The sequence below is a fragment of the Lepidochelys kempii genome, chromosome 6 (assembly GCF_965140285.1).
Source record: "Lepidochelys kempii isolate rLepKem1 chromosome 6, rLepKem1.hap1, whole genome shotgun sequence".
Lineage (NCBI taxonomy): Eukaryota > Metazoa > Chordata > Testudines > Cheloniidae > Lepidochelys > Lepidochelys kempii.
In genome coordinates this window covers 34,318,325-34,342,765 of record NC_136385.1, presented here as the reverse complement: position 1 = coordinate 34,342,765, position 24,441 = coordinate 34,318,325, and the positions used below count along the sequence as shown (strand labels likewise).

The 24,441-nt window shown below is 41.8% G+C and overlaps 1 protein-coding gene across 2 annotated transcripts in view; it reads left to right on the top strand.

Annotated features, from left to right (window-relative positions):
* Nucleotides 1-22,133, top strand: part of LMO1 (LIM domain only 1) — an 81,475-nt gene extending 59,342 nt beyond the window's left edge. For both annotated transcript variants that reach the window (XM_073350632.2, XM_073350628.2), the window contains exons 2-4: nt 2,299-2,512; nt 17,228-17,353; nt 21,711-22,133. In XM_073350632.2, coding sequence (XP_073206733.1) covers nt 2,299-2,512; nt 17,228-17,353; nt 21,711-21,816 — 446 coding nt within the window. In that variant the 3' untranslated portion in view covers nt 21,817-22,133. The remainder of the gene's footprint in view (nt 1-2,298; nt 2,513-17,227; nt 17,354-21,710) is intronic.
* The last annotated feature ends 2,308 nt before the right edge of the window (nt 22,134-24,441 follow it).

Below are 24,441 nucleotides of genomic sequence, written 5' to 3'. Positions count from 1 at the left end.
TTCTTGTGGACGTGTCTTGCAATATCACTGCTGCTCAAATTTTACCCCATTCTGAGATGGATGTTTCAGAAGTGAAACCTATGTTTTTTCCTCTAGAATTTGCACAGGGTTGTTCATGGGTTTTCTTTAGAAAACGCTTCTGTGCTTGCTCAAAAATCTTTTTCTGCTTTTGGGCAGCCTGATGGTGCCATGCGTTTCCGAGTAGCATCGTTGATTTGATTAGGGGGGAAGGATAGCTCAGTGGTTTGAGCGTTGGCCTGCTAAACCCATGGTTGTGAGTTCAATCCCTGAGGGGGCCATTGAGGGATCTGGGCCAAAAATTGGGCATTGGTCCTGCTTTGAGCAGGGGTGGACTAGATGACCTCCTGAGGTCCCTTCCAACCCAGATATTCTATGATTTCTATGATTTGTGTGTGGTGTTGGAGCAGAGGCTTAGATTTTCACTTACTAATTATTACATAGTTGTTGCCAGTGTCAAAAGTTGGCAGATATTTCTCTGCAAGTGGATTTTGAGCCTCTGGCAGCCTAGAGCAGGAGGGCTCTTTTAGCCTTAAGAATTTTTGAATGTTACTTGACCTGTTTCCACAGTACCGAGACCACTTTGATAACAAATGGATCAATAGCGCACTGTTTGTGCAGAAGTGGCTTAAGTGCTGTTGTCCTCCACTTGCAGCTCTGACAGGGCAATTATTACTGTAAGAGTGGTGGAGCCAAGCGTTAGCCACCCTCACGCCCCCCGGCTTTTAAGGAAAGCAGCAAATGTCACTTAATACAGCAGCACTAAGTAGTGCCACTCAGGTTAAGGGGCTGTTAATAATTTCCAATATCAAGCTGTTGCTTCCTAGGATCTAAACTTGCTATAAAAACTGTTCTAAAGTGTTGCATGAGAACAGACCCTGTGCCACCCCCACTGTTGCCAGCACCACCACCACCTCATCTCCCCAACTTCGTCTAAGGCAAATCGGCCATATTCTGGAGGCCCAGCTCTCGTTTCAATGTAGGTGTGATATGAGGCAGGGCCAGCAATAGACACTTTGAAGCTCTAGGTAAAGTGGCATTCTGACTCCTTATATAGTCACTTCCTCCATCTAGGTCACTTAGAGAGTGCACTTTTTTTTTTTGGCCCACTCAGCCCCATGAAACTACGTTTTTGTTTCCTTTGCCCTTGTGCTCCAGAGTAAATCTCTCCCCTTTCCCTGTGAGGAAACAGGCTTACTCCTTCCAAAGCAACAGGCAAGCAGCTTCTCTCCAAGACTTCTGGACACAGAGCTCAGAGTTCAGGAGTCCTGGTGTGACTAGGTACCCAGGGAGGAGGCCTGTAAGGAAGCTGTAGGCAATAGGGAGGAGCAGCTTATTAGAAAGTTGGAAGAGGAGCCCATGAGAGGCAGTGTACTAAAAGGCTTGGGGACTTTGGTGCCCTGGGGGCTCAGATAGGCTCTTGGTGTCCTATCACCATCTAGGGATTTGATGGCCAAAGAACTGCTTTCTCCCAAGACTCCCTGTTTGAGAACCTAGCCCCTGCTCCATGCCAGCTATCTCCCTGACACTCTTGTACTCATCTCTGCTGTCCAGCAGGGATGTCCAGAATCTGAATGAGGCCCAGAGTTTTTGGTACCTGCTCTGATGGCACAAAGCAAAGAGAAAGTCCAGGTTAGACAGTTACCTGGAAATATCTCCTAGGTGCTAGTGCAGGGCCCTTGACATAAGCTGCACAGTCAAAGAATGATTGTGCTCTGGCTAGTCTCAGTTGCCTTCAGGGGCCTGGGGCAGCATAGGTTAGAGCAGCCTGAGGACTATGCTAGTTTTCATCAGGGTCTTTGTGAGGGAGGAGAGTGCAATGAGTCAGAAGGGTGTCACATAGTTTTCTTTGCCTCCACTTTCCTCCCCTTCTTTGACCAAGCTCAACTCGACAGCAGACCAGCATTAGGGCCTCGGTATATGTGCCATTAAAATCTTCATGATTGCCTTTGTCTCGTTAATTACCTGTTAATGGTAATTAAGAAAAAGAAAAATGTTGAAATTGCAACCAATTTATTTGCTGGAGGATTTTAAACCCAGAGCTTGGTGCTGAGGTCAGTTTATCGTTTGGGAAACAACTATCGCATCCTTGCAGGTGAACATCCCTCCCAAGACAAAACCTGTTCCTTTGATCACTGCTGCCGAAAGCTGTTGAGAACATGATCTCCCCCAAACCTGCAGCATTGAAAGTCACCAACAGTGCGGGAAAGCAATTTTGCTTAAAATATTTGACCGTCTGCAAATGTCTCATGAATTTTAATGGCTTGTTTTTGTTTGTAGGTGTGCCGATGTTATCTGTACAACCAAAAGGGAAACAGAAAGGCTGTGCTGGCTGCAACCGAAAGATCAAGGACCGCTACCTTCTGAAGGCCTTGGATAAATATTGGCATGAAGATTGTCTAAAATGTGCCTGCTGTGACTGCCGTCTTGGAGAGGTTGGATCAACTCTTTACACAAAAGCAAATCTCATTCTCTGCCGCAGAGATTACTTGAGGTAAATACAGGCATATTCTGGGGGTTCTTCCTATAAACTCCCAGTTCACCACCAGCTGTTTATTTTTCCTAAACTTGTACTGTGTAAATATCCATGTGCACAATTTTTAGCATTGCCTAGTAGTTAAATTGAGTACAAGATCCATAGCTTTCTCCTTTTTAAGGACGCCTTTTGTTTGCTGTATTATAGTTGATGCAACTGCTTATGTGTAAGGCTTGATAGTGAGGGGAGGGCATGCTTTATGGTATTTTTTTTAATTACGAGCTTACAAAAGAAAGGAGTGTTTGTTTTTAAAATGTAGGGCCAGATCATCAGCTGGTGTAAACTGAAATAGCTTCTCTGACTTCAGTGCTATGTGAATACACAACTGCTGAGTGTCTGTCCCATTTGCCTTTCAATGGCAACTTTTAAATAGACATTTAACTATTTTCTGTAGGCTCCCCCCTACCACAAATGAGGCTCCTTGGTGACACAACAAAGCAAAACAGTGTCTCAAAATAAGAGATCAGTTTTTTAAACAATTGTTTTCCTTCAGGAAATTTTATAGTGACCAGCAGTGACTCTTCTTCCAGGTAGAGCTACCTTCACCCAGGTGCATTTGTAGCAAATAAAACCTGTTACTCAAGGACAATTGTGACTTTTTTTGGATTGGATATATGTAAATACATATCTATGGAAGCTCAAATGAGTCTTAATAAGACGATAGCTATGATGTACTTTCCCTAATAGTGGAGCTTATTGCAAAAGTGAGGGGAAGTGAAGTCCACTATATAGAATATATAAAATAAATAGAAGAAAGGGCAAGTTGATAGTAATGACTATCAACCAGAAGTTAGGAATTATAGAAAACTGATAAAGGAAGCAGAGGGACACAAGGAGAAATCTATGGCCAGCAGAGTTAAGGACAGTAAGGAGTATTTAAAATATATTAGGAACAACAAGAATCCTGACAATGGTATTGGTCAGTAATAATGCAGAAAAGGCAGAAATGTTCAATAAATATTTCTGTTCTGTATTTGGGGGAAAAAAAGATGATATGCTCTCCCCATATGGTGGTGGAGACATTCTTTCTATTCCACTAGTATCTCTGGAGGATGTTAAACAAAAGCTGCTAAAGTTAGACATTTTTAAATCAGCCCATCCAGCTAAAGTGCATCCAAGATTTTTAGATTTTTAAAAGAGCTGGCTGAGGAGGCCAGTGGACCATTAATGTTGATTTTCAATAAGTCTTGGAGAATTGGGGAAGTTTCAGAAGACTGAAAGAAAGCTAGACTCATGCCAGTTTTTATGAAAGAGTAAACTGGATGACCCAGGTAATTATAAGCCTGTCAGCCTGATGTCAATCCCGGGCAAGATAATGGAGCGGCTGATATGAGACTTGATAAAGAATGAAAGGAGGGTAATGTAACTGATACAAATCAACATGGATTTATGGAAAATAGATCCTGTCAAACTAACTTCATATCTTTTTTGATGAGATTACAAGTTTGGTTGATAAAGTTAAGTGTTGACATCATATTCTTAGATTGCTGTAGGGCATTTGACTTGCTACCAGGTGACACTTTTGATTTAAAAAGATAGAATGATATAGAAGTGGCCTGGCACCATTAAATACTGGCTAACTAATAGGTGTTGGAATGTAACTGAACAGGGAATCGAGGTCACTGATTCAGAGTCACTGATTCTGGGTCACTTGGTAAAGTTGGTGCAGGCAAACAATATGTGTTTTTAATACAGTTAAATATAAATGTATACATCTAGGAACAAAGAATATAGGCCATACTTCCAGGATAGAGTTCCCCATCCTGTAAGCAGTGACTGAAAAAGATTTGGGGATCATGCTGGGTAATCAGCTGCAGATGAACCCCCAGTGTAATGCTGTGGCCAAAAGGAGCTAATATGATCCTAGGATGCATAAACAGGAAACTCTCAAGAAGGAGTAGAGAGGTTACTTTATTTTTGTATTTGGTACTGGTGTGACCACTGCTGAAATCCTGTGTCCAGTTCTGTGCCCACTATTCCAGAAGGATGTTGATAAATTAGAGAGGATTCAGAGAAGAGCCATGAGAATGATCAAAAGATTAAAAAGCATACCCCCTCCCTGCCCCTATTACAAGTCCTTCCCCAAAACCCCGCCCTGGCCCTGCCTCTTCTCCGCCTCCTCCCCTGAGTGCACCACGTCCCTGCTCCTCTCCCCTCCCTCCTGGAAAGTCCTAAGCGCTGTCAAACAGCTGTTTGGTGGCGAGAAGTGCTGGGAGGTAGGCGGAGGAGCGGGGGACATGGCGCGCTGGGGTGGGGAAGAAGCGGGGAAGGGGAGCTTGGCCACCGGTGGAGTCAGCGCTTATGTGGGCTGCAGGAAATAACATGTGGGCCATGTGTTTGGGACCCCTGCAATAGACTGTTGTTAAGCCATTCAACATCTGTTAAACCTGTGGTGCCCAGAGACCAGCTGTATTTGTGACAATAGTTTTAACCCTTGAACTATCTGGGATCAAAGTATTAATGGATTCAGGGTAATATTTTAGGGAGTCTATAGTGGTTACAATTTTACAAATCAAATTTTCCTTCAAGTTTTCCTTAAAAATAAGAAATGGAGTCATGAAATATCTGATTGTAATTAACCGTTATGGTGTTTAAAACTGGAACCTTGCCTTGTAGCCCATCAGTGGAATCGGAGCATCTTTCCTCTAGTTATGAATTCTGCACTTAAATCTCCCAAGAGACTATATGAAGTGCCTGTGCTATCAAGAGAGTCCATAGAATTTCAGCTGTCACAGACCCAAGTATAATTGTATAGGTAGGCCACCCCCAAAGTGTAGGTGATGGGAGGCCTGTTTGAAGAGTGGGAGGAGAGACTGGGGTGTGGAGCGGAGTGTTGTGGGATTTGCTTGGGAGGGAAGGATTGAATACAAGGGTTTTGAAGGAGGAGGAGAGTAGAATAACATGGAACAGAAGGCGGCTGGACTTTGGGGAAGAGAGACCAGGGACAGCAAGGAGCTCTGCGGGGACAGAGATGAGGGAGAGACTGGGGAATTTGGCAGACAGTGAAGTGAAAGTACAGATTTTAGAAGATAGGAAGAGAGAGGACTTTGAAGATTTGTAACACCAGTCAAAGCCTGCTCCTGGCAGAGCATGGACAATGGATAGAGGGCACCTAGCTGATGCTGCTGGGAGCATGAGGGAGTCCAAAGGAGGAGGAAGTACTGAAGTGCTGGGGTACTTATAGGAGGCAGAGGGGAGCTTGTGTTGCTGGGATATCCTGTTAGGCTGGGGCTTTGTTCTCTCTAACTTCATTTGTAAAACGGGGGGATGGCGGGGAGTGTGCGCGCCGCGAGGATGGGTCATAAGGATAAGAAGTGCCGTATAGCCTCCAGGTCAGTCTGACCCTCATCACTGTAATATCTGAGTGTCTCACAATCATCCAACACCCCTGTGAGGCAAGAAAGTCTCATCCACGTTCTACGATTCTTGAAACTTGGCCCAAGGTCACACAAGAAGTCTGTGGCTGAATCAGGAATTGAACACAGGTCTCTCCAGCACCACTGAGGAATTTACAGGTAATCCATGCTGAGCATGTTCTTGCAGGCAGTGGTCTGAGCCAGACTTCTAATTCTCTTTGTCTTAACATGACACCTATGTCAGTGATTACCAAAGCATTGGCTCTGCCATGGACTTACTCTATAACTTGGGTGCGTCACATCACTTCTCTGCCTCCGTCTATAAGCCAAATATAACTACAGCACTTCTCGCTACCTCTCCAGGGTGTGTATGGGGTCAGTTAGTGTTTGCTTTACCCTTTCACAGTTCTATTCAGTGTGTTAGTGGTGAGAGTAATGCGTAGCTTACTTCACAACAGTTCAATGCAGGCTTTCTCCATGATAAGGAATTTTAGCCACTGCAGGTAGAAGGGACTTTTGGATCATCTCCTTTTATCACTATCGGATACAAAATATGACATCTCCATCTAATCTTTCATTGACTGACTGAAATAATGGCAGTTGCATATGCACATATATCCAGTCTGTAACTGACTTCACTTGTAAATTGTTTCCTAGGTTATCCTAAATTCTTCCTTTCTTAACTTCAATCCCTAAAAGCTTGTGCTCACTTTGACTACTGAAAAAACCCTCCTAGATTTTCTTTCTTGTTACAAATCTGCATTCCAAAGTTCCCTTTCCAGACTGTGCTACTTTAGTTCTCTTTAATCTTTAAGTAAGTTACTTTCTAATAATCTGATCATTTATGCCACCCTTCTTTAAATTCACTAAGAATTATTTAGTTCCACACATTATACTTCTATTTTATACATCCCTGTGTTTCTCGTCTGTTACTGCATGATTTCCATGTTCATGTTCAACTGAGTGGGTTTTACTCTGTGTAGCCGTTCATCCCTGTGTAATACAGGTGTGCAGTAGTCTGATTTGGTAGCATTGTATTGCTATCGAGCACAGATGTAAAATGACTACTATGTACAGGGCAGGAAAGAGTTGGGCCCATTTTCTCATCAAAGATCTCTTGGTAGCATAGTTCCCAACCAACATTCCCCTTTTGCTAGCTTCCTACCATACCACTTTGCATTTATCCTGATTAAACCTAGTTTTGTTTATCATTTTTTCCTGCCTAACTCTCTCCTAGATTCCACCATTTTCATTTTGCTTCCCCGGGTGCAAGGCAGCCCTCCTAACTTCTTACAATGGGAAAACTTGGTAAACATGCTCTTTATTTGTTCTAGGTCGCTTATGGAGACGTTGAGCACATGATCTAAATCTGACTCTTGCTGAGGGGAGGGAAAGGTATCCATTGCGGGGGTTGGCTATTTAATACACTAGCGCATTACTTCGTTCCCAGTCGTCAGTCAGTTAGGCATCCATCACAGAATATACGTAGCCATGCCTTTTTCATACTTCTCTGAGAGCACTATGTGGAGCAGCGCTGAACGCCTTACTGAGGTGCCCACTGCTAACCAAATTCTCTGTTGCTGAAATCATTGATAGCTGTTTGGGTGCTCAGTCCATCTGAAAATCAGTCCACTTACTTAGGTTCCTAAATCTGGACTTCGCTTTAGAAAACCTTTTTTGCAAATCTTGTCCCTTGTCCCTTCTACTAGTTTTATATGTAACAAAGTGCCAGCTTTCCAGCACAAGTTGATATTCCAATTGTCTTGTTCTGTGGCTCTCGTAGACAACCAAATAGGATTTTTTCTTGTGATAATGCTGCATTATTCTTGTTAATATTAATGTCTTTAGCATTTGATTCCCTCTGTTCATTTCTATCCATTCTTACAGCCATTTCTGCTTTGTTTTCAGCATCGTCCTGCTGGCCATGTATGTTGTTGTATATCCTGTCTGCCACCTTTATGCTGTAATGTGTATCCATCATCTCCCTCTTCCCTGTTTAAACCGTTCCCACGAACCTGGCCAGCCATCTTCCTAGAAGGTCACTTGCCACATCTGTCCAAGTAGATGCTCTCCATTCCAAATGGTCACTTCTGCCTACAGGATCTCTGAATCCATAACATTTTTTTTCTCTTCACCATCTCCTCAGTCCTTAATTCACTTCCAGTATTTTTCTGCTTCACTCACAGAGAATTATCAAAGCCCTTCTTCTTTGACTCCTTTCTTTAATGGCTTTGGCGCCAATGTCCAAACTCTAGTCGGTAAGACAAAAAAGTAACATCTTCTACAGCAATTGGAAATGAATTAATGCTAAACTACAGTGGAATTAAACACAGTACAGCTATATTTATACTAAATAAGGTCATCGCAGTGACTTAAAGTATTACAATGACTATCAAAAGAATTAATCACTGGCCACTTACTGTGATTACATGGTTTCCAAGAAGAACAGTGTCAAATATGGAATTTGGTACACTAAATATGTTAGTCTTTACAAAGCTAAGAAGCAAGCCAGTTTTGAATCTGTAAGTGTGGACAGAGGAAAGATAAATGAAACCTGATGGGAATAGTGCATATAATAGTAGGAGCACATACTCTGTTGGGGTTCCATAGGCTTTACATAAAGGACAGAGGGCCTTTTTGAATGGATATTGGCCCACGTGGTGGTGTAACTGTAGAGAGCCACTGAGGAGCTCAAGCTGTTTGAGAATGTGCTGCCTTGTGATTCGTGAACGACTCCCAGCAGCGGACTTTGCTTCCCCCTTCATTTTGTTGGAGCACAAATCTATTCACTTCCAGTGGGGATTGTTATTGTAGGTGGCACCAGAGACGTTAGCATTCTGGCCAACCAGTGTGAATCAAAGGGTGCATTTTCCACGGTCATTGGCCGTGGTGCTTATTTGTGCATGCGTTTAAAGAAATACTAGATGACATGCTGCACGTTGCTTCAGCTGCATTTCTGCTCATTCATGAATGGAAACTTTTGAAGGTGCACCTCAGAACTCCACTGTGGCTTCTGGGCTGTTCAGTGATATCCTGCTTTGGAGCTCCCTACAGGAATACACATAATGCATAGATCTTTCATGGAAGAAGCACTGTTAACTGGACAGCTGTGACTGCTGCATGGAACTGGCATGAGAACTAGCTCCTTTTAGTGTGAATGTTTTCTCCTCTTCTGAGTGGGGTAGAACCCAGTGGCAGGAGCCCTGCTGCTTCTGTATATTCTTTGCCTGCCTACATTGCTTTGGACCAGGCTGCCGTTCAATGCGTCAGATAAGGCTGTGGGCTTTCTGCACTGAATACATTTCGTCTGAGTCACTGAGGACATCTTTCAAAAGTGCTTCAGGAACTCTTACAGACCATATCCTCATCATTTTTTTTCAAAAGATACTTGCTTGGAAAGGAACATTTGCTTGGAAAGGAACATTTGTTAACCTTCATCTTTCCTAAAGCACTTTCTTCTTCTTCTTTAATTCTGAAAGATGAAATCAGATCTTGAGTTGTTTAAATTTGCTATCCTTGTAATCCCACCTCAATCTCCAGCTACATACAGATGTATTTCCAGATACATTATTGTCTAAATAAATGTATTTACCATTTGGTTAATAGTCATGATGGCTAACTTTCCATCTTTAATTTATCTGTCTCTGTTGAATAGGCAAATTTTGTTGGAAGCCACTATTCCTGGTATAGAAATCCTTACAGTGTGCTTCTTTGTAAACTGCTTGTTTAATACAAAAACCAGTTGTTTTATTGATCCGCAGACATATTTGAAGATCCACCAACTTGGAGCACACAAGCAGTCTCTGTGAGCCCTGCTCAGAGTTTCTTGGTGGAACTGCCATCTTAATTCAGAATTTTCAGTGGGGTGCTTTCTGAAGATGCGTTTGATTCTCTCCTATCTTACACCAGTGCAATCCCATTGACTTAAATGGAACTCTTCCTGAATTACACCCACGTAAATCAGAGGAAAATGAAACTCAGTATGACAGAAACAGACCAAATGACTTCTGCATGTTTCATATGTACCAGCACTTGTTAGGAACTTGTCACAATTTGATAAACAAGGCAGTTGGTCCTGGTCAGGACTTAAATGAGGGTTATCTCCAAAGGAAGCTGAAATATTGCACAAAGAGATGATGGTAAATCAGTAGAGGGCATGTTTCTCTCTAAGGGTCTGATCCAGCTCCTAGTGGAGTTGTGGGAATCTTTTCACTGACTTTTTAGTATGCTTTTGATTAGGCCCTAAATTGGTATGGAACCAATGCCTCAGCATAGACTAAGGGCGTGGTGTTCCGCTTATTGCAGTTTTTGAATGGGAACTCAAACTGGGGTTTTCAGCTTATCTGGTTGTTAATGATCCCAAGACCATATTTGCAAAAGAGAGAGAGAGAGGTTTTTTACTCTGTCTTAACCGAATTCCAATTTAGGTAGCCGTGGTGCCTTCTTCCCACCTAAAAGTTCCTACTTCCAGCTGGATTCAACATTCACCTTTTCCTGTCTCCAGCTTTTTGGACAGCATTGCTTTGTTCTGCCCCAGTTAATAATCACGTACAATTTATATTTTGGTTTGTGAGTAAAGAGCTTTAGGGATGCCTTTGGATGAAAGTTACTGCATCCAGTAAATGTGCAGTAGTTTTATTAGTGATTAAGAAAAGTGAGTCTTTGATTTGTAAAAATAGTGATAGTTCTGTCTGGCAAGGAAGCGTGCACAGCAATGCCTAGCTTTCAATAGACTTCCACGTGTAAGTAATGATGGTGGCACCAAATCAAATGGCCAAACCACAGTTACACATTTCAAGCCCAATCTTTGAAAGTTCCAGTGTGTACGCCAAAACCAGCAAAAGTAGAGCTAATCTGTCAACAGTGTCATTGAAGCTACATTCAGGAGCATTAATCAGCAGAAAGAACTCGATAAACTGGGAAGCCTTCCAAGGAGGGTGCTATTTATTTTTTCAAGAAATGTACGGCATATATGGGCATCAGCAGCAGATATATTAGGCAATGATCTGTTATTAAAGGGACACAGTCAACCCGCTTATATCCAGAAATGTACTTTCTGTTAAAAAGATGACAAATACATGCAGCATGGCCAGAAAGGACTGTGTTTTAAATTTGGGTTTTACTGAAGATCCTAATAATAGTGTCGAGTTTGTTAAACTGACTTTTATTATTCTTAACCACTTCGAGGCATTCTGCATGGGATTTCCCTGTTGCTAAACTGTTTTGTACCTGGACAGATTGACAATGAAAAAGAAAATGCCGTGTTTTATGTACAAAAGATGGTGCATCTCAACCACATTGTCACACTTTGTATTGTCACAGCAAAGATTATTTCCTATGTGGTAGCTGAGATGAAAGCCTTTCACTTACACAAACCAGAACTTTCCAGGATAACAAATGGCAGTTGGGTTTGTTAGTTGATTTTAATTTTATTTTTCAAAACCTTCTGATGGGGGTGGACTAATTCTGGTAGGCTTTGATGTACTGACCTGCCTCTAACACTTTCAAACTTGCAACTTTCCTGTTAATATTTCTAAACTCTCCTAAGAAAACTTGGCTCCATATATGTATGTTTACATAGCATCTATGAAAGCCAAGGTTGGTTTTAATGTTGGTTGGTGCAGTTATACTGTAGGAAGATTTGAGCTTTTGAGGAAGATGATGCTTATATTCTGACAGTAGGTGGGAGAGCTTCATACGAAGTGTAAATCTCTTGCTTTCTAAAATGTGGAGGGAGGGACCAAAAGACCCAAAATAAATACCTTTCCTATGGATTGTTCAGCTGAAGACGTGTGCCCTTGAGGAATCCTGAAATTTATGCCCCGTAGACTCCAGGCTAGCTGGCCACCCAAGCAGAGGGCTTTTTATACTACGCCGGTTCAGCTCCGTCTGTTTAGCTATCCTTGAGTAATAAACCCTCTGGCATAAAATGTGCGTTCTCTGGAACTGAACTAGAAACCATCATGAAAGAACAACTTGACCGACTTTATTAATGTCAAAATATGGTTCCTTTCCTTCAATTGACACAACTTTCCCCTGTAGCATTGGCTCTGTTGTATTGAGAAGTGTGCACTCACTAACAGGTAATTACCACATGCCAAGCAGTGATTATGGGAGGGGCAATATCTATCTGATTTTTGCCATATGCAGTTTTTGTGGGAGCCAAGAGAAACAGAACACAGGAGTAGGTTATGTCTGTATGCCACACAAAGACAGATTAGAGATGTCATGCAGCCTGCATTTTAGAATTGGTTTTACATTTGTATCATATTAAGTGGCTGTGAAGCTTTTTTCTACAGCTATTTGCATACTCAGTATTTTGTCAGCTCGTATTAAACGTGTGTGTTCGAACTCTGTCGCATGCAGTTGACAACAAACACTGATGTAAGTTGTTCAAGTCCAACTTGCTGGAAGGTCGTTTTTTGAACTGGTCGGAACAAGGCTCTCTTTCTCGGAACTATGAATTCAAGGTACAAGAAATGGACATAGGAACTTCCACACTGGATCAGACCCAGAGTGCATCTAAACCAGTATCCAGTCTCAGACAGCAGCAGCATGAGATGCTTCAAAGGAAGGTGCAAGAATTTTATTATAACGATTATCCTCACTTTTATTGTAGAAGTACCAAGGAGCCCTAATCATAGACCCTGTTGTACTAGGTGCTATACAAGCAAGAACAAAGGTGGTCTCTGCCCCCAAAGAGATGACCATCTAAATATAAGATAATAGCAGATGATTACAGAACAGCTAGAGGAGTACAAGTTAAAAATGAGACCATATTGGTTAGCATGGTAGGCAATGGTCTCATATTGAAACCACATAATCCCTAGTAATTAGTGATTGGTTTAAGCATGAGGTTCACTCTCTTCTAAAATCTGCTAGTGTTAACTATTATAACTCTGGATATTCTTGGTATCCATATAAATGTCCAATCCCTTCTTGAATGTTACTAAATTCATGGCCTCAAAAACATCCTGTGACAACAATTATCACCATCTGATTGTTTTGTGTGGAAAAAGTGTACTTTCTTTTATCTGTTTTGAACTTGCCGCCTCTTTAACGTCACTGAATGTCCTCCTTGTTTCTCGTATTATACAGCAGGGAGAAAGGAAGCTCCCAATGTACCTTTTCTATCCCATTCTGTGTTTTATATACACTTATCCCCTCATAATCGTCTTTTCTAAAGTGAACTGCCCCAATCTTTTCAGTCTCTCTTCATGGGAGAGTTTTCTGGCCCCTGACTGACTTGCTGCTGGTTTGCAAATACCAGGCTGGAGGGCAATCTTGTTCTTGTTAGGTATTTAGAAATCCATTTGTAGATACTGTTTGTAGGTTTAGAGATCACGAAACAGATGTGCAGATTCTCATATAGCTTAGACCATACGTGAATGTGAGTGGGTTGAGAAGGAAGATTCATGGAAGGCGTACAAATCTAATGTTTGTTCATCAGGGATGAGTGTAAATAGGAAATACAGAATGTGTTTAAAATGATGGGGGAGACGGTCACTTTTAGACAAGTCCCTCCCTTTCACGTGCTCGCCACTATACGTCCCTCACTCAGACCCTTTAAAAAAATTAAAAGGTAAACTCTGGGTAATTATGCCCCTATCATATAGTTAGTCAGTTTAAAGTACCTCCACAGCATTGCTGAATTCCAAAACGTTGTACAGAAGATGGCTGTTACAAGCAGCTAAGTCTTCAAATAAAAAGAAGCCTCCCAACAGTTACATAGGACTTCCACAGAGTGCTCCCCCCGTTTCCCTCAATTCATTTGTATTCACTGCTGCTCCTGTGTGCCAATTAGCTTTAATTTTCACTATACACAATGACATCAACAGCTAATCGGAATATAGAATAGCTGGATTTTAGTGTGCCTATAAACTACAGAAAATTGTCCTTGGCTAAACTTCTGCTTTCAGATTGGCTGATGACAATAGACATGGTTAAGTTCAGAGTAAGAGCCATTAAGCATAATTGCTACCACAGGGTAAAAGTTTAATTGTGTTAAATTTTAAATCTGCATAGTCTAAGCTTATTTACAAGCTGGTGAGGTCCTTCTGTTACATGAGAGAGAATAAATCTGTACTTAAAAATTGCTGTCTTCAACTTTTTAAAAGTTTTAAAAAGAGATTAAAAAACCTTCCTTGTCTCTGACTTTTTTTCTCCCAGTGGTGTCATGCCAGTGAGAATATTGAGGATCTTATGGTATATTTTCCTGATATGCTTGAGCTTTCTCTGTGTATGAGACAAGATTGGATTTACTACGGAGAGTGCATCCAGAGGGTGCAGTATGTGTTTCCTTTTTTGTGGCTTCTTTTTAAACTAAACCATGGGATGTATTGATGGTGAAAGAAAGTTCTCCCCCAAAATTAAAAAAAAACAAAATCCCAGACTACTTCTCGTGTGATTGCCAAGTGAGGAAGTATGGAGCATGACAGCTGGACGTGCTAAAAAACAAATTCTTAGGTGAAGAATGCATCTCTTCTTTGCCTCAATCTGCTCTTCTTCCAACAGCAAAAAGCCTGTGATCTTTGAGCTACACGTTAGGCATACTTGAGAATTTTAGTGACTATATAGAGCTTTAAATTGTTCCCGGAAAAGTGATTAAAATTTGAAAGTGCTTGAATGTGTGTGAAATGTTCATATGTTAGGGAAGGGAGATGGGGACTTAATGGAAGAGAACAAGATTAGCACACTGAAAAACTGGGAGCTACATTTATGTAGACATTAAAAGGCAACATAATTTCAGCTGGACAAAACATAAACTGCAGCTCTTATGCAAACAGTAAAAGCTGTTTAACACTTGGTTTACTCCCCAACCCCTGAAAAGAGACAGGTGAATCCAATGCCAAATACAATCTTCATGTTTCTTAAGCTAACTGTTTAAACAGTTAATTGAACATCTGCCCAAACTTCCCCATCATTTCCATGTAGAGAAACATCCTATTTGAAGGGTGGAGAAAAATGCCCATTTAACAATGCAAATAACTCTGTCTGGGGCCCCTTTATTTTATTTAATCTAGATTGAGCTCTGCACAACTGTGATAATGAATAATGGATATTTTACGCTCACAAGAATAGTGGCATTGTGCACAGAACAAATTCAGGATTAACTTCCACTGTTGTTCTTACCTAATATATTGGGCGGCTTTGCTTGGGTTTTGTTTTAGTTTAAGTCATTTTTTTAACATTTGCTGTGATTTGGATGTTCTAAAAATGCAGACGTCATTGTTCTCCTAATCTGCTAGTTCTCTATCAACTAGAGAAATTGAAACTAATGACTGCTGCTACTGTACTAAGGGTATTCTATTTATACGATGGAAGATGGTTACATCAAGGAGTGATAGCGACACTTTTGTTTTGCCAAGTAAAATGACTATGAATCAGAAAATACAAATTTGGGGCTAGATTATAAATTGGCACCCCATCCAGAATACCAGGGCATTGTAGCTATGCTGGCCCAGGAGCATTCCAGGGAGGGAACTGTGAGCTTCTGCTGGCACCACACCCTGCTACTGGTCCATAATAAAACATGCCCTTTCTTGCAGTGTCCCTGACCACCTCTTTAGGACTGGGAGCAGCAGCCCTCTGAAGGCTGCTTCTCTATCTCCTACACTAACCCATGATGTGGGCAGCCCATGCAGGAAAGTGAAGGGCTGGCTCGCCTGCTATCATAAGAGCAGGCCACCATCCTGCCCTTGCCGAATATGTTGCCATTTGCGTTGTGTTCGTTTGTAAGATTTATTTAAACTCTTTGCCATTTTGCTCGGTGTATTGTGGAACAGGCTCTCCAGCCCTAATGTGGTGAAGTCTGAGGGCAAGAGTGTTTACATTTTACATCGCTGTGCGTCTGGTACTATTTCTGTTTTGCCCATTGTACCACAGCCTTTTTTTTTGGTTAAGTGTCCAACACAAATGTCTAGTCTCCTCCCAACGAAAACAGTCCAGTGGCCTTCAAGCCAAGAATAACAGAAAAGGAATAGGTGTCTCTTTTAACATCTGACACAAGAAGTAAGACTTTAATATGCCAAAAACAAGCTCACATGATTGCTAAGAAGCCTGAGAGCAAAAGGGTTATCTTGAAGATCTTATCACACTTCAGTTATTACTGTCCAGTGATCAGTAGCATTGACTGGTTCAGCAAATTGTGGGCTGAGAAATCAGACCTAGCTGTTCCTCTGCCAGACTACAAGCGGTTCTCTCTATGCTTTTTGCCTCTTTGTACTGGTGGAACTAGCAAGTACTGGCATTAGCAAGATCCAGCTTCGGTACATGCACACCGAACTAACAATCAGCTGAAAGAAGGTGCCTTCCACATAGGTCTGAGAACAATTCAATCACATGCATTCTCTTAAACAAAGTAAGTGTATATTGACTATTCACAGTTTAAGATTGAGATCTTTGGTTTGTTGCATGCATCCCCAACTGGTTCCTATAGCTCTAATTGAGAAGTGCTGTCGGGCCTGTCATCAGGGAGTGGCACTGGCTCATGGGTCTTCCGGGACTTGTCTGAGGGCTGCAGGGGATGATGTCGTAGCTCTTGATTAGTTTCCCTGTGGGAGCTGTAAGAGCAGCAGACATCTGGGAAGGGAGATGGCAAAAACCATAACAGTGGCAAAGCTTCCAGTGCAGAAGGGTTATCCTCGAGGACTGGGGAACTGAAGTGAACTGTTGACTGTAGTATTTGTGCCTCAATGTAAGAAGTTTAGCTGGTTCCCAGGAAGGTCGAGGAGGGTGGAGGTCATAGCATAATGTATGAAGTGGCTTTGTAAAACATTATTGCCAGTTGTCTTTAGATAAGTGTGTTTCTTTAAAACAGGAGGTAAGTTAGACTTTTCTCCAGCTGCAGCTTTGCCTGCCAGAGTTGGCAAAGTTAATGAGTCTTCTGCGTTTCACCCATTATAACTGGCTCATTATCATCAGCTTGGATTCCTCCATAAGGCAACAATGAAGAGCAAATGGGTGCTGCGTGGGGTGGGGAAGGAAGCAAGATGTTCAGAGAACAAACCCTGCAAATAGTTTTTGTTTTGACTGAAATTGTGAGAGCCCCAGAATAGCACTGTAAGTGTCTTTAATGCTTTTCTCCATTAGATAGTAAATTAGCCCAAGGCTCACAAGCCAAGTGAAGTTTCATCTCGACAATCGGCATTTGCTCACCAGGCAGTTTTATCCCAAGTTCCTGCACACTGGTTGGTCACCGAAATGGATAGTGCAACTCCTATTGGTGCAATACAGTATTTGATACTGCTAATTACACTTAATTAGTGCTTCCACCATTTAATTAAAATGGCTTCTAATGATTGTGCTTCTTTGGCAGGCTCTTTGGTACCACCGGGAATTGCGCTGCCTGCAGTAAACTGATCCCTGCCTTTGAGATGGTGATGAGGGCCAGAGATAATGTTTACCATTTGGACTGCTTTGCCTGCCAACTCTGCAACCAGAGGTGAGGACACAGTTATTACAGAAATAAAAAACCCCACAAACTATTTTTTTATTTTTGCCAATGGACCAAGGAAATCTGCTTGATCTTTGCCACCTCTCTGGGGCCAAGAAGCTGCTAGCGCTGGCTGAGTTGTCTTATTTGTAGTTGCCTACATAGACTGGGTCTGTCCTGCAACCTTTTCGAGGATGTGGGCCTGGTGGAGCCGGTAGGAATTGGGGTTGCAGGGGGAGGACTGCAGATCCAGGCACTGTAAGCAGCAGACAGCTGTTCTGAAATAGTTGTAATGCAACTGAATGAACAGCTTCTGAGATCTTTCAGCATCTAACCTGTTTGCTGAACACCCATAGACAGAGATAGGACCCTCTCTTGCACAAGTATTTCTAACTTACAGTTACTTAAATCAGACTTCTGACCATCTCAGAAGTGAGGAGGGTACGAAGGAGAAATATATTCTAGGTAAGCCCTTTTGGAGACTGCGAAGTGCTTTCTTCAGTTTCCTGCAAAAGCAACAGGGCCTGCTTGTGGGGTAATTTTAAATGGGGCTGTACCGTACCTGACTGGAAGATGCACAGAAAAATATATATCAAAGTGTACAATGAAAGGACATACGGAGTCAGCCTGACTCATTGGTGTCTATAAAAGACTGAATTGTGGGAGGAGGGTTGTGCAAAGATTTTAGGGCATGCTTTTCTCTTGATTTGGTGTAGTTGTCGGAAGATTGAGCTCTCCTCTTGGAAGCTGAGTGCATTAAATGCAGCATAGTTTCCCTTTTTGAAGCATGTGTTCGTTCTTAAAACTTCCCCCTCCTTGCTTAGGCTGCTGGTTGAACCAGAAATTATTTGTGAAGGGACATGTTTTAAAAGAGGAAGAAAAGAAGAGTGAGTAAACTGAATGGGAGAAAAGCATGTTACCTCAAAGCCAAGTTAACATACTTGATATTTTACTTAAAAATAAGATACATCACATTCAATTACTCTGGAATTTGTCAATATGGGGTTGTGTGTGTGTGTGTGTGATATTTACACACATGCATATGCTCACACCTCCTTTCTAGCTTTCATGTTAGATTTGTGAGAACATATCAAAATACAGGGACTGACTTTCCTCTCACGCTTGTTTTATATCAGTATAACTTGGTTGAAGTCTGTGGAGTTGCACCCAACTCCCACCAGTGCATGTATGAGGAGAATCAGACACATGGTATGTAGTTTGGGTGGCTTTAATTGAAGGCACTGTATCAAACACAAAGCTGGTATTATTTGTTTGGGGGTAGAATGCCTTCCTATTAATACTGACAGCTGCAATAAATCAAGCTGTCCCCAGTTTAATAGGGTTATTCCACTGAGGTTATAGTGACATCTAGTGGTTGGTGTGTTGGACAGGGAGCGTAGTTTCTTGCAGACAAACTGTATTTCCCAGTGTTTTGGTGCGTAGTCTTATTTCTAATTCTGTCTTTAACGTGCTATACCTTATTATTTAATATGCTATACCTTCATATTAATAATATGATATACCGTATTGCTATCCGGAAAGCATTGGAAGACCTATTCATTTTGTGACTGCGCTAGCAGGAATTCAGCACCTCCCTCCCCAGTCAGAGACGAAACTCATAATAGTGAGCAGCCTCTCACAGGCAAAGTCCTCAGGGTAGGTTTTTTGGGATCCATTGGTATTACCCCATTCTTTTTCAGAGTCCCAGGCTCCATTCTTAGCACAGTGGGGGGGGGTTTAAAAGGCAAAATGATACATTATTTAATAGTGTTAGGTATGAAATATTTCCATCTGCTGTCGTCTCCAACAGACATCAGAAACACTCTGATTCCTAAAATGTATCTTGGGCCTCACTCATGTTGCATTTTTTAAGGGTAAGTAGCTGTTGCCTAACTACTAAATCTTCTTTTTACCACTGTACTCTGCTGACTCATCAGTACTCTAAGATGTTTCACGCCGTTCACCTGCCTTTTTCTCGTGTTGGGTTCTGTTCTGAAAGTCACTTTATACAAATGGCATCCTGGGTTCAGTGTTTGTGTCTCTCTGATTTCTGATGAAACTCGCTCAGTAAGATAGGAGTTTTCTAACAGTTCGGCACACGCCGTGCAAAGGCTGGGTTCCTTTCTCCTCGCACATTAACCTCCAGAAAACTGCTGGATTTGCCCAGGTGTAAAACGCTTTAGGTGTGACGCGGGCCTGCTAAAGCTTGATTGGTAGTTGCGCATGAGAAGGAAAGCACTCCGCTTCCTGCTGGGTCCATGGTGAGTTTTCCGGGCTGGCAGTTGGAGAAAAACATCTTTGTCTTGTAAATTGAGCACATTGTGAGAGACAAATGTGGGACCCCACAATGCCTGTTTTTTCCTGATTTTTCAAAGAACCACGCTCTACCACACCCTACGAATCGCTTTCCAGCTCTCCCGCTGCTGCTCTAGACCCCAGCTAGATTTGGCAAGAGGCAGCTGTTGACTGTACTGCATTTGTGCTGGTGGTGTGACTTTGTTTTGTTTTCCTGCTCCTTGGGTTTTATGGTCACAGTTTAAGTAACATTAAGTAGCAGAAAGTCAGCAGCTGTGTCTTAAGTTGCAGTCTGGAAAATGTTAGCTAACAGACTTTGTATAGTCAGCAAACCCATTGGTGAGGCTGTGACTTTCAGGAGAATATGTGCAATGCTGCTTTAACTGGAGTCTCCTCTTAAAGAAGCAGCTTTTGTTTCTTTTCAGGATTACAAGTTAAAAGTTAGCTCGCTGAATTTCAGACTACTATAAAGAGGGCTTCAGGTGCAGGCTAGGAGAGGAGACTCTGGGTGCTGAGCTAAATCACACAATGAACCATACTAATTAAGGGCATTGTAGAAGCCACAGGTTTCGCCATACCCAACTGCCAAATTAAGCAAGGCATCAGCTGACGTATAGGTATCCATTAGGGGAAAACTTGTATGAGGTGCTAGAGGGGCTTGGATGTGGTAGGTCTCATACAGATGAACACTCCTCTTATAACTCAAACTATCCAGCCTGACAGCAGGCTTACAGTCTCTAGCTACCCACTGACAATCACAGGCCTAGAACATATTTCAGACCAGGACTAGAGAATTTCCCTTGTACAACCATGCATAGTAGGGGCATGTTTTCAAGGCTTCATGACACTGCTGAGGAAAAGTTGTCCTCTTTCCATGGGCTTCATGTTGTGTAGAGCCTATATTTCTCCCTCAAACTCCTAGATGTTTTTGCCTCTTTAAAGTTCATATCTGCCAGTTCCTGGCTGGCTGGGCATGTGTGCACCATATATATCTCCCTTTCAGAACTGGCCATCCGCATCACAACCAGCTTTGCCTGTACCAGCCCTGAAGTAGTGGGACTGGCTTAAGACACTGAGGCCGTCTTGCCTATGTCCTGCTTTGTTATGCCATTGGCACGTGCTAAGTCAGACTCTGCCCTTGAATGGGAGACCAATGAAGAGCACTGTATTATCCTAAAATTGTAGATTAACTTTCACATCTATAGCAAACAGGAGGTGTGAGGAGGTTAGTGGCTGTCAAACTGTACCTTTCAGGTATTGTGTGCAACGTTTTTGACCTTAATGATCAAATAAGATTGTTAAATATCACAAGTCTCTCTGTCAACTTTAATACAAACAGAACAATTTACATGGTAGACAGAGAACTTTACGCTCCATTCCATGAAGATAAAGGTTAACTGAGTCTAGCCATCCATCAAGAAACTTCTATTTATTGTTCAGCACTGTACATAAGGGGGTGAGGAAGGACTTAATAGCCATTCGGTGCCTGTAAATTAGTGTAAACACTGCCTCACCTGGAAATTTGAATACCATAGAACATTTCAAACATTTTGTGTAACATACCCTGTTTGCTTCCTGGTTTCAGTAAATTCTGAAAGTTCATGTCTATTTGGGGATATATTCCATCACTTTTCCTGTTGGATTATTATTACAGTAGTATCTATAGGCTTCAACAGAGATCAGGGCCCCTTGTGCTAGGCACTGTTCAAATGCATAGTATGAGAGAGCCTCTGCGCCAAAAAGCTTAGAGTCTAAATAGACAACACAGACAAAGGGTAGGAGAGGGAAACAGCGTGGTGAAGTGACTTGGGTCTCTTAGAGGTCAGTGGCAGGGCCAGAAATAGAACTCTGGTTGCCTGGTTCCTAGTCGAGTGCCCTATCCGCTGTATCCTGCCTCCCTAAATTCCAATCTGGGAAGCATAGTTCATAATGAAGATAACTTTTCCTTTCCGTCTGGGCACCCACTACCTCTAGACTTAATCCTCTGTCATCTTTTCCTCAGCGTACTGCCACCTGGTTAGTGCCAGCTAACATTTAGACATGTGACCTTTTTTATTTTTTAACGTTTCAGATTTTGCGTGGGAGACAAATTTTTCCTGAAGAACAACATGATCTTGTGTCAGATGGACTATGAGGAAGGGCAGCTGAATGGAAGTTTTGAGTCCCAAGTTCAATAACAAACCCTGCTTTGCTGAAGCACTGTGGGATGGACGTTCAGCCGCACAAGCAGTGAGGGGCGTCTGTCAGCTTGCCTGCAATATTTTTTTAATTCTTGGTCCAGAAAGGACTATATACATTGTAGTACTTTTTTCCCGCCCCAACACAAAGCAGTTACAAATTTAGATGTACAGTTGTGCCTGCTTAGCTGAGCACTGCATTGCCTGTATGTTTGTGAGTTTTTTGGGGTCTGGGGGAGGGCTCTGTACAGTCTGTTTTCTGTATATAAACTGGAACATTTATTTTATGAAAAATGTAATGCAATTTTATTACTGGTGTGAATTAAAAATTATGAATGTTTCCTGGTCATTTTAAGTTGTGGTTTATTCGTAATACAGTCGGGGCTTGTGTTTCCTGTATTTGATTCTGACCAAATATTTTTTTAAGAAAACAATACACAGATCCCTGGAAGCTGCATGAAATAAATTAATGGGCACAAGTTTAAACTACTATACAAACAGACGAGAGTTGGGGGAGGAAGTGCTGCTCTGAAATTAAACCTCTCCATTTGAACCATGTCATGTTGCATCTCCACAATTACTATCGTGTAGAAAAGGAGTAAATGCGCGCTGTGTGGGTGATGGCTGGGGAATCTTCACTGCATCGCTAGTCAATCCCCATGAGTTCTGTGGTAAACAACTTCTTTAATTGTTCACCATGAACGGTATCTGTGGACACAGGCCTCTTTTAAGTGAAAGCACATCAGTTCAGACAGAGCAATGTTATGACCAAGAACCCTATTGACCAGCTAATACAGTATCTCCTCAGTATGGACCCTAATGAATAGAATCTATCTAGCCTTGTCAACAGGTGGCCAGTTACTGATCAGAATATTCATTTCAGGGCTTTGGCATGGCTTAATTCTCTTATACAGAGCATCAGTTTTCCAAGTGTCAGGCACCAAAACAGCTGATGCCAGAGACTTCAAATGAAGCCTGGTATTGAACCCACATCACCTGTTTTACAGATCTCTTTGCTTGTCATTTGCCAGTTGTTTTGACCTCCCACACAACAAGCTGTCAGATTCCAGTTAATCTAGGTCATTTAAAAAGACTCCGATAAAGCTCCAGAATGTTTGTTACTCTACTTTGTGCAATTTTCAGTGTTACACAATTCATGCGCAGGGTACGAGACTGCACCAAACAATTTTACGTACAACCAACATCACTTTTATACATTGCAGCCAGCACTGGTAAACAATTACTTCAATTCTCTGTATTATGTCTCCCTGCTTTTTTGTTGGTTTGTTTCAATTTTTTCCCCAGCATGAATTAATAGCCGGCTACTGATCTTGAATCTCGTATCGCTTGTTTCCTCTGCATTACAAATACTATATACAGTTTTATCTTGGTCTCTCATATCTCTTTTCTTTAACTGTTTGTTTCACAGTACATCCAGAACTCAAGCTGAGCAAACTAAAAAAAATAACAGCAGAGCACCAGAGATGTAAGAGAAGCACTGAGGTATCGCTAATGAGCTAACATACCTCATAGTGTATCTTGAGCATTCCTTCTCTTGAACACCGAGGTAGATATTTCAGGATCAGGATGGCCATGGAAAATGAGGAGTTTGGTCTCCATTCTGTCTCTCTGATTGTCAGGCATCTTTTCAATAGGTGACTCCTCCAGTTAATACCAATTGGTTCCTTTTAGCAATTTCATCGGGGGGGAACGAACGGACATGGATTAAATAGCCTCTAGTGCTAAGAAGATTATCAAATAAGCTCATGGTTGAGGCTGCTTGTGACCGTATAGGAGAAGCTTTATTTTTCATTACTCAAACTGTATTTGTTCTCTTGATCTAAGTCGGTTACCATACCCAGTACTCAGAGTAGCAGCCGTGTAAGTCTGTATCCGCAAAAAGAAAAGGAGTACTTGTGGCACCTTAGAAACTAACGAATTTATTTGAGCATGAGCTTTCGTGAGCTACAGCTCACTTCATCTAAGGTGCCACAAGTCTTCCTTTTGTTTTTGCGGATACCCAGTACTGTCGTTCCACCACATTTCACAGGCTCTAAATTCAAGGGAAAAATTGACATCTCCATAGCCATGATTTCCTTCCATAGTTTAAAATGGTTACATTTGGGATGATAGGGGTGTCATCCCACACCGATGATAGGAAAGCCAGATTTGTTAGCTCCCCTATCGGGCTTATTTAAGGTTTGAAAGAAGTGTTTTGGTGTCAGTTTAAAGAATCTCTTTAGAGAACTGATACTTACTTTTTGATGTCTAAGAAATGCTCTTTCAAGATCATATCACTTAATTTTTATCCTTCTTTTCACTGGAAGAAATTATCTTCAAAAGATTTGCCAAGACATATTGGCCACCAACCAGTTCTATTACCCATTCATATGCCGTATTGACAATGAGGTTGAAGTATTAGTGCATAGTATAGAGGGGAGAAATCTATCCAGTAGCTTGTGGAGAAGTGATTCTTAAGAAGCTTGGATTTATAAAATGGCTGTGTGGTCTGTATAGGCAGGTTTCTTTTGTGTGATTGAGCCACCTGTCTGCTTCCTTAGGCTGAGAATATCGGGGAGTTATCTTTTGTGTTGAGGCACATCTGGGATGGCTCTTGTTTCATGT